The 10,713-nt window shown below is 38.7% G+C and overlaps 2 gene segments (V, D, J or C); both read right to left on the reverse strand.

Moving 5' to 3' along the window:
* Nucleotides 1–5,162: 5,162 nt before the first annotated feature.
* On the reverse strand, nt 5,163–5,790 carry LOC127690722 (T cell receptor delta variable 1-like). The segment is given in 2 exon segments: nt 5,163–5,482; nt 5,701–5,790. Coding segments are annotated over 2 exon segments (369 nt in total).
* Nucleotides 5,791–8,457: 2,667 nt separating this feature from the next.
* On the reverse strand, nt 8,458–9,160 carry LOC127691582 (T cell receptor alpha variable 23/delta variable 6-like). The segment is given in 2 exon segments: nt 8,458–8,852; nt 8,992–9,160. Coding segments are annotated over 2 exon segments (447 nt in total).
* Between the last annotated feature and the right edge of the window lie 1,553 nt (nt 9,161–10,713).

Genomic DNA, 10,713 nt, shown 5'->3' on the forward strand with positions numbered 1-10,713 from the left:
TATAGATCACTTAAAATTGCAGTCAGGTATGGGGCAGTGGACAGTACCAGGAAACTTGGAAAGGCTGAGTGAAATCTTAAGCCCTGGAAACCTCTGAGAGGGCAGTAGGAGCTTCACCGGCTTCCAACCAGGCCCCTGTCACATGACCACACTCCCTGTATGGAATGTCTTTGATCACATTGTTCAGAACTGAGTTCTCTCTACTAATGACTTATCTAGAGGTCCTGAGGGTTGAGTCAATAAGCTTCCTTTTCTGAACATTTCCTTCCAGCAAAAGATATTTAATCTCTGGTCCACCCTGAGAAGGTGGTATGCACCCAATTTCCTTGATGAACAAGCAATAAACAGCTTAGAAGCAAGGGCTCTCTCTTGCATCAAGAAAACACTGTGCAGAGCTTGGGAGAGCCACACTCATGGCAGAGAGAGATGGCTCCTCTATACTCCCAGACTCACCACCTCACCAACACTGAGCTAATCCAGAGTTCCCCATCCCCCCATCCCTAGGGCCCTCAGCCCATGATCCCAACTCCATTCTCAACTCTCCACGACCCAGTGGCATCTGGATGTCCAGGAGTTTGGGAGCCCCTGGCCCAGGCTCCTCATCACTGGCCCTTCTTTCCAATCACTCTGTGCAGTTTCCAGTGGTAACTGGATGCCCTGAAGTCAGGGATCCCCAGGTTCAATCACTCACATCTTAGACTGTGTTTTCCCACTCCCTGAGCAGTGTATGGTACCTCACACCTGATGGCAGTGCAGGGTAAACACAGACTAGCACTCCACATTCTGCCAGCAGCATTCCCACACTCCAGGGCAGAACAGAACTTGAAACCATAGTCAGGTGCCATGAAGTCCAACTGAGTAACCTTTAACAAGAATTAATTCTGAAACATTGCTAGTGTCTTCCTTTTGCACAGTTGGTGCAGACAATTGCAGCATGCTTCACCTTCCTAATCTTAGTTTAATAACAGTCCGTTAACTTTTGACTTTATTTTTGGTAACAGCTTGCTGTCTCCCATGATTGTGTTGATGTTTTAGTTGCATGGATCATGGGTGATCTCCTCTTCCTTCGATGTTCATATTGGGGGTCTGTTGGTTGGCTGTCATGAACATGGTAGTTTCCTTCCTGGATCTCCTCCTTTATCCCTTCATTTCATGAGATTTATTATGTACGTGTTCTTATGGGTGATACTGCCTTTATTCTTCCATTCACAGTGTTGAGCTAAGGATTTTATGTAGTGTTGTATCAGTTGTGAATTGTTTTAATTTTTGATTTTCTAAAAATGTTTTTATTTCTATATGGAATTAAAAAGATCACTTGCCAAGTATAGCCATCTGGAGTGACAGTTAAAAACTTCAAGTCTTAAAATATGTCAGCCATTTTTAATTGGCTCTTGTAAGTAGCCTTGTCTTTTCTGATGTTTCTGGTTTGAATGTGGTTTGGTGTTTTTCACTTATTGTTCTTAACATAATTTCCTTACAAGGCAAGGCCTGGTTCTTCTTTGGTCATGTCTGTTTAGGTTTTGAGTGCTCTCTAGTTTGGATCTCCATATCTTTTGCTTGGTTTGAAGACTCTGCAGCTATCATTTGATTAAATAAATTCTGTTTTCAGACTTTTTCTCAACTCCTTCTTTTGTCCCATTGATTCTTGGGTTTGGCCTTTTGGATGTGTCTGACAGTCTTGGAAGTTTGTGATATCTTCATTATTTTTTCTATATATTTTTCTGGTTGTGCTGCTATCCTCTGGAATCCCATCCATCTTATCTGTTAATAACACCTTCTGCTGTTGTTTTTTTATTTGATTGGTTCATTTTTCAGAGTCTCCATTTTCTTGCTGACACTTTCCTACATTTGTTTGTTTTGTTTTCCTGCATTTGTTTGTCTGGTTTTGGATTTTTGCAAAGTTACTGACTATTTTGTTCACTCTTATAACTTTCCTATCCAGATCCCGAGGTAACTCTTCTAAATTGTTCTTATGTGCACTTGACTCTCCCATATGTGGTTCATTTATTTTATTTCAAAGGATATCACTATGCCTTTATCTGATATGTGGGCTGTCTCCTTTTCTGTGATGTTTATTACTGAGGAGCTGGGACTTTGGGTGGATGTCACAGTGGGCAGATGTCTCATGTATTTTGTTTTTATTCATTCTGCTTTGTGCATCTGATGGACATGTCTTCTAAGTTTTTTCTCCCTCTGTTTTTGTTGTTGTTGTTGTTTACTTCTGTTTGTCTTATATGATTTATCCTGGTGATTTACTTTTGATTTGTGTTTACTATGACTGTTTAGCAGGGAATATGTCTGTACTACCAGACATAATGACTTAACCAAATTTCTAGTGAGGAATTGCTGTAGAAAACACCAGAGCACTTTTCCAAATCCCCAGAGTTTAATGACATTTGGATTAAAATGTACTGATTTTGAACCAATGTTTAACTAGTGAAATGAGTAAGGAAAGGCAAAGGAGGAAGAGAAGAACTTAAATGGAGAGGGAAGCATGAGAGTCATGGGTTTGGGATGTAGGAAAGCAGTTGTAAGACTAGAGTCATAAATGATTTGACAACATTAAATTGAAAGACAACAACATAACAAATATAAAACTATGCATATTAATAAGGACTGTGCAGTCTTCTGGGAAGAACATGGATGGTGAATTCATGAATTCAGGAAAGTCATGGATATATGCGTAAGATTGGACCTTTCAGTATTCTATGATTGTCATGAGGCTCCCACCCTATCAGAGGAGCAGCATTCTGTTGGTGCTTGCTGGGGGATGAAAAGCCATACTCCTCACTGGTACAGATACTGACAAGTCATTTATATTTGCTCTGATGACTCACTCACTCACATCCGTCCTAGTGGAAGAAATCCTAATTAAGTGCAGTGGGCTACAAGTGAAGGATATAAATATACTTTATAAATGAAAACTGTTAAAAGAAGATGGGGCTGGGGCTGGAGAGATGGCTCATTGGTTAAGAGCACTGACTGCTCTTCCAAAGGTCCTGAGTTCAAATCCTAGCAACTATATGGTGGCTCACAACCATCCAAAATGAAATCTGATGCCCTCTTCTGGAGTGTCTGAAGACAGCTACAGTGTACTTAGATATAACAATAAAGAAAAGTCTTTTTTAAAAAAAGGAGATGGGGTTTGTGGGGCCAGGGAGGATAGTCAGGATAATGGAGGGAATACAATCAAAGTACATATATACATAAACACATATATGTATATATAATTATGTAATAATGATAAATTTAAAACTTTAAAATATCCAATAGCATGAAGTAGAAGGAATCATGCATAGAGTCATTATTTCTTCCTCTTCATTATGACATGGTGCCTCTGGTTGGGTAGATTATATACCAATTTCCATAGGTAGAATGGTCTGCTAGTCTCATGAATTGAACCAAATCATCAGTGGGCCTTTCCAGATGAGGATTTCTGTGACAAAGACCACTTTTCTGTCAGAAGTTTTGATGCTGTTGTTGCTGTTGTTGCTGTTGTTGTTGTTTGGATTGCTTTGGTTGGTATAATGTAACACTAACAAAAACAATTTGGATAAGAAAGAGATTATTTCAGATGGTACTTCTACCACACAATCCATCATTGAGGAATAAAGTTAGAACTTAGGGCAGGGACTTGGAAGCAGGAACTGAAGCAGAGATAAAGAATACATTAACACAGCTGAATTTTCTCTCTGTGGCTCTCACAGAGCTCATACAGGTAGATACCTCAGTGCTGACTACAGCAGGCATTAACTGGCAGAAACAGCATGCTACAGCTCTGTTGCTTGGCTGGTTCTATATGGAGAAAGGACAATCTGAATCCCTTTCTGTTTGCTTTAGTTCTTTCTCTTAAATGGCATATAGTGCTTTTACTTTAACTGTTTTTCCATGTTATCCCAGAAACCCAAGTGTTATCTTACAGTTTACCTAGATGTCCTATGGTAACTCTGTAGTCTCAACTTGAATTACCTGAAAATAGGGGATGGAGAGTTGGCTCAGTGGTTAAGAGCACCTGCTGCTCTTGCAGAAGACCCAGATTCTGTGCCTAGCACTCATCTGTTAACACATACCTCTCAATAACTACACTTTAAAGGATTCTATTGTCCTCTTCTGGTCTCCATGAACACCAGAGCACACAATTTACACACACACACACACACACACACACACACACACACACTCAGACAAAACAATTACATAAATGATATTAAAAATAAATCTTCAAAAACATAACTGAAAACACATTTCCTAGAAATGACTTCCAATGTTACTCAGATTAGATGTTGAACATGGAAAAGGCAACTGTACTGACTTGAGAAACAGGTTTGATATTTATTTATTTTTCATCTCTGAAGATTCAGGCCCATGATTCATATGATGTCAATTAGTCTCTGATGAGTTTGTTATTGACTCCTTAACCCTTACTTCCAAAAGCATATTTTAATCTTGATTCAAGTATATGTGTAGCATGTTGGTAAGTGACACAGCTTCTTCTGAAGTCCCATCCCTATACTACCCCCACCTCCACCCTCCACTCTCACCACATAAACATATGAGATTTGGGAGGTAAGAAAGTTTTGTTCTTCTAGACACCAATTGCATTCTGAGTCTCACTGTATTTTCACACATCTCAGTACATGAGATGTCTTTATGCAGCTGTCCTTCCCAGTTGCTGGTCAAGTTGATCTTCAGTTCTTCAGGCTCAGCTCCAGATGCAAAGACAAAGTTTTGTGGGGATAAATCAGTCACCAACAGCAATTTCATGAGATGGACTTTTTATAATCTGTCTCTGACTACTTCACTCATCCTGGATCTTTTTTCTCTGAGTATAACTTTTACTTAAAAAGAAACTTAAAGAGAAACTGATACTTTATATTATTGTGGTGCAAGATTCCCAACTATAGAAAATACTACATGTGTTCCCAGAGATCTATTTTTAACTGTTTTAAGACAAAGTATTATAGAAAGCTGCTCACTATAACTGTTCCTAAACTGCATGGGCTGAGGTTTTACTTAGAAACACAGTTCTGATGCAGACCGCAGATGCAGCATCCATGGTCGGTACCTTCTTGTTCAGGATGTGCAGGTGTGCTTCTCAGCTGGGCTCCCTCCCTCAGGGGATCTCTGCTTAAGGAGCCTCAGTTTTTGTTCAGCTTGTTCTGTCACTTCAAACACTGTGCCAGATCCCAGAGAGCACAGAAATACTTTCCTGAATCTTCTGTCTGTAAGGCTGAAATGACAAGGCTGATGGACTTGATGGATTTCTTGAAGTCTACAGAATAGCGGCCACTGCTCTCTTTTGCAGTAGAAAAAGAAATTTGGAGAATAAGGAAAACCATCTCTCCATTAAGACTCTGTCTATACCAGAGAAGATAATAATTAGTCTGACTTGTCTCATATGAACAGTCCAGGGTAAGTTCTTCTCCCTCCTGCCTGCTTGCTGTTGACTGGACCTGAGTCACTTTCTCGGCCACATTAGATCCTGCAGAACAATCAGAAGAATTAAAAGCTTATCCTGTGACAGTGTGAACAAAACACATTTGGAATTGGGCATTTTTAAGACCTAGAGACAAAGCTGACTGAATACACATTGTGTTGGATTCTCTCCAATCCCTCTTGCCCCTTGTGTCTATAGGAACTGCCATATGCCTGGTGATGCTTTCTGATCGATACCCTTAGTTATACATGATGTATTCATACCAGAGAAAGCCAAGGCCACCAGCACACAGAGCAGCCTGTGAGGAGGCATGTCTTCTGCATGAGTGTGTCTGCTCTGCCTCAGTTCAGCGATCGGTGTCCAAGTGTCTGACACATGCACTGCCTGCATTCTTACATAGCACTTCGAACAGGAAATGGGGTTTCTTAAGATCATAGGCCACAAGTTATATGTAGAGAGAGAAAAGGTGTAGCTCACCAGAGGTTTTTACTTCTGTGTCTTTCTTGTAAGATAAAGGAGGCAGCACTTAAAAGGGAGCATGGGAAAGTCCATGCTAAGGACATGGCTGCTTTACACACATGGGTGTTATTCAGTGGGATAATTCTAGGACCCAAAGTGAAATTCATCACGAACCATGGGTGGCAAGTAATGTACATATAGATCATTGTCGTATGATTACTTCTCTACATCAATTTGCTAATAATGGTTAACAAAGAAAAAAATCTTTACAAGGCCATGCATCTGTTTCCCATGAAATACTGGAATCTGAAATAATATTCTTCCCTTAATGAGTGCTAGGGTTTATTTAAATTCTGCAATTAACAAAGCTAGTTCTTTTTTATTTTCTATTTTTACTTTTTATTTTCTTTATTGAAAAGGGAAGTAAAAATACTTTATGATAAAATTAAAGATTTACATAGAAAATATTTCAGATAAAATAGAAGAGATACATAGAAAAACACATTAAATTTGACAATTTTCACGGAAAATTAAAGAGGTACCCATAAAAACATTGCTAAATTACTTTAAATATGAAATAGAAACATTTTATGACAAAATTGAAGATTTACATGAAAAATATGTCTGATAAAACTGTAGACAGATATAAGAAAATACATTAGAATTGAAGATTATCATGGAAAATTTATATAGATATAAAAATGATAGCATAAATGTATTCATAGGTTGATTGAAAGTGGAATTATAAACATTATCTGATAAACTTGAAGATTCACATGGAAAATATTTCTGATAAAATTGAAAAATATATAGAAAAACATGTTAGAATTAAAGATTATCATGGAAATTATACAGATAAAATGATAGGCATAAAGATAATTCTAAGTTGATTGGAGGTGGAATTATAAACATTTTCAGATAAAGTTGAAGATTTATATGGAAAATATTTCTGGTAAAATTCAAGAAATATATAGACAAGCATGTTAAGATTGACTATCTCATGGAAAATTTTACATAAAAAATGGTAGATATAAAAACTCTTTCTAAATTAATTGAAGGTGGAATTAGAAATATTTTTGATAATTGAGGAAGCTGAGTCTATTGTTGTTAAGAGTTATTAAGGAATAGTGATTAATTCTTCCTGTTATTTTTGATGTTATTTTTATGTTTGTGTGGGTATCTTCTTTTGGGTTTGTTGGAAGAAGATTACTTTCTTGCTTTTTCTAGGGTGTAGCTTCCCTCCTTGTGTTGGCGTTTTCCGTCTATTATCCTTTGTAGGGCTGGATTTGTGGACAGATATTGTGTAAATTTGTTTTTATCATGGAATGTCTTGGTTTCACCATCTATGATGATTGAGAGTTTTTCTGGGTATAGTAGCCTGGACTGGCATTTGTGTTCTTTTAGGGTCTATATGGGGTCTGCCCAGGATCTTCTAGCTTTCATCATCTCCAGTGAGAAGTCTGGTGTAATTCTGATAGGTCTGCCTTTATAAGTTACTTGCCCTTTTTCCCTTACTGCTTTTAATATTCTTTGTTTAGTAAATTTGGTGTTTTGATTATTATGTGCCTGGAAGAGTTTCTGTTCTGGTCCAGTCTGTTTGGAGTTCTGAAGGCTTCTTGTGTGTTCATGGGCATCTCTTTCTCTAGTGAAGTTTTCTTCTATAATTTTTTGAGCATATTTATTGGCCCATTAAGTTGGAAATTTTCGCTCTCATCTATACCTATAATCCTTAGGTTTGGTCTTCCTATTGTGTCCTGGAGTTCCGGGATGTCTTGGGTTACCAGTTTTATGAATTTTGCATTTTCTTTGACTGTTGAGTCAATGTTTTGCACCTGAAGTTCTTTCTTCTATCTCTTGTATTCTGTTGTTGATGCTTGCATCTATGACTCCTGAATTCTTTCCAAGGATTTCTATCTCCAGAGATGACTCACTTTTTTTTTTAAATTTTGTTCATCTATAATATACACACATGATGTCACTTCTTTAGTAAAGGTTATGTATTTTCATTATATTAGTAAATTTTATTCTTGTATTCACAATGATGTTATTTGTATCGTAGACACATCTGCATCCTTGTGAAGGCCTCCTAGTTTACATGAATTTCTTGAAAGTAGATGTGGATTTGAGAGGCAAAACAAGAGAAAGTGGAAGTCAGTAGTCATATAAATCACTACTTCCTTGGTCATCAGAGGAAATTAAGGATAAAGAAAATTTTATGTGATTTCTAGCCCAGAAGCCAAATTCAAGATCTCCTGACCCGGGTTGTAACATTCACACATTAACATTATTGACAATAGAGTAGGTAGATGGGGCCTTTATACTTTACAGCTGGTACAAACCAACCACACAGAGAACTATTAGTTCAACCTCTCAGGAGAGGAATTCATCCAAACTAGTTAAACACAAGTAAAATTCCAGCTGTTTCTGAGGAACAAAGGGAGACTGGAGAAAAGCAAGTGGTGACATTAGCTTGGACTGTCACTGGCCTGAATGAGTTTAATCCTTATATCCACTGTTCCTACAAATGAAAAAATGAAAATTCCCCTGTATCTCTGCCAGGCTCAGCCCATAGCAGGGCTCAGCTGGAGCCTAAACTGCAGGTTTGGGTATGGGCTGCAGGTGTCTGGAGAGCACTGTGCACTTGCTGCACAGAAGTAGGTGGCTGAATCTTCAGGCTGAGAGTCTGTGATGTGTAAGGAGAGCTTTCTCTCACTTTTACTGAAGAAGATTGTGAATCGTCCATCTTCCTTTTTATTGGATACTGATCGTATGGCTGTCAGGAATGCAAGGCCTTCGCCTGTACCATGGTACTGTCTGTACCATGGGAAGTAGTTAAAAGCGCTGTTCTCATAACTGCAGTTCAGAATCGCAGTCTCTCCTCCCCAGACTGCCAGAGACTGGGGACTTTGTCTCACCTGCTGCTGGTCACGTCCCTCCTTCTGCTGGCCACTCACCCCTGTGTAGAGAAATAACAACTGTTGTTAAGTTCCCAGGGATGTACTTCCTGTGTAGATATCATGACTTTGCCTGGTGCCCCAATTCTCTCATGCCTCCACATTAATCCCATATCCTCAGGATTCTCCTCCATGACTCACCAACTAGGTGAAGGCCTAGGACTAAAACCGATACTCTCAGGATCTTGTCCATTCCTCCTAGACTGAAGTTTGTGGGGGGACTCAGGTGGCCTTTTATCTCCCACAGAACACTGACTCCAACTTCACATGTGCCTCAGTTCTTTCAGCAGGCTCCACCCTTCACAGACACTTTGTCTGAAGCTCTTTCTGATATAGGAAGTACTTCCTATTCTGTTCAAACTTAGCATTGCTCAAGGCACAGTTTTGAGATTCAGAAACCCTGTCATTATAATTCTGCCATCATATGTTGTTGGTAAAATTTTGTGTTGGTATAGTCACCAAGTATTACTGTGTGGAATCTCTGTAAGAAAGAAAGAAAGAAAGAAAGAAAGAAAGAAAGAAAGAAAGAAAGAAAGAAAGAAAGAAAGAGAGAGAGAGAGAGAGAGAGAGAGAGAGAGAGAGAGAGAGAGAGAGGAAGGGATGGAGGGAGGAAGGAAGGAAGGAAAGAAGGAAGGAAGAATGAAAGGAAGGAAGAAAGGAAGAAAGGAAGAAAGGAAGGAAGAAAAAGGAAAGAAGGAAGGAAGGAAGAAAGAAAGAAAGAGGGAGAAAATGAGGACCAATGATTTAGTTAATCTAATGCCATTTATAAACATTTATCTAGGAGAACTGAGGTCATCATATGAGAGTCAACATATAAACACACACCTGTGTATGTATGTTTACTATAGCACCATTCGCTGTTGCCAAGATGTAGATGCAACCTAGTCAGACAATGAATGAGCAAAACATTGTATCTGAAGCAGCAGAGCAAAACTCAGTCAGAAGAAATATGAACTTATGCCATCTGTAGGAAAATGACTGTTATGGAAGGACGAGATGTTAAAAGCAAAACAAAGCAGACATGTAAAGGCACAAAACACATATGTGTTCTCAAGTGTAAAAACAAAAATAAGAGGAAAAGTACAGATGATCTGAAAATAGAAGTTAGACAAATGAGAACAAACAGGGTATTTCTGACACAAACTAGAAGAATAAATGGTTTAAAACAAGTATCAATGGTGAGGGATTTCTGATACTACATTGGAAAAGTGTCATATAAATCTAATGAACTCTTTTCTTCTGAAGATTTTTTGGTTCATCCAGCCTTTTAGATGGTTCCAGACAGGATTTCAGTTAAGCATACAGATACTGGACAACAAATGCTTCAGCTAGCTTTCTTTAGACTAACCATTTTTTCTAATTTTCTTGCCCCCCCTCCTGCAAGGAATTCTTTGCTCCAGTTGAGCAGGAAGCAATCATAAGAAAATCGCCATCCCGATCCCTCAAGTTGGATTGCCTGGTTTTGGTTTCATTATAAACTATGAATATATTGTCACTTTGAAAGATTATTTACAAATAATTATAGTTCTGGACAGGGAGGAAACTAAATAGAAAGCTTAGACTTGGGGATTTGTTTTTAATTAATTAGTTTATTTTTACACTCCATATTTTATTTCCCCCACCCAGTCCACCCTCCAACTGTTCCACATCCCATACCTCCTCCCCATTCCCCTGTCTCCATGTGGATATCCCTACTTGCCACCCTACTTGACCTCTAAACTCCCCGGGGCCTCCATTCTTTTGAGGGTTAGGTACATCATCTCTTAATGAACACAGACCCGGCAGTCCTCTACTGTATGTGCTGCCCGTTTGGTGGTCCAGTGTTTGAGAGATCTCATGGGTACAGATTAATTGGGACTGCTG

This window comes from Apodemus sylvaticus, chromosome 8 (assembly GCF_947179515.1).
Source record: "Apodemus sylvaticus chromosome 8, mApoSyl1.1, whole genome shotgun sequence".
NCBI lineage: Eukaryota > Metazoa > Chordata > Mammalia > Rodentia > Muridae > Apodemus > Apodemus sylvaticus.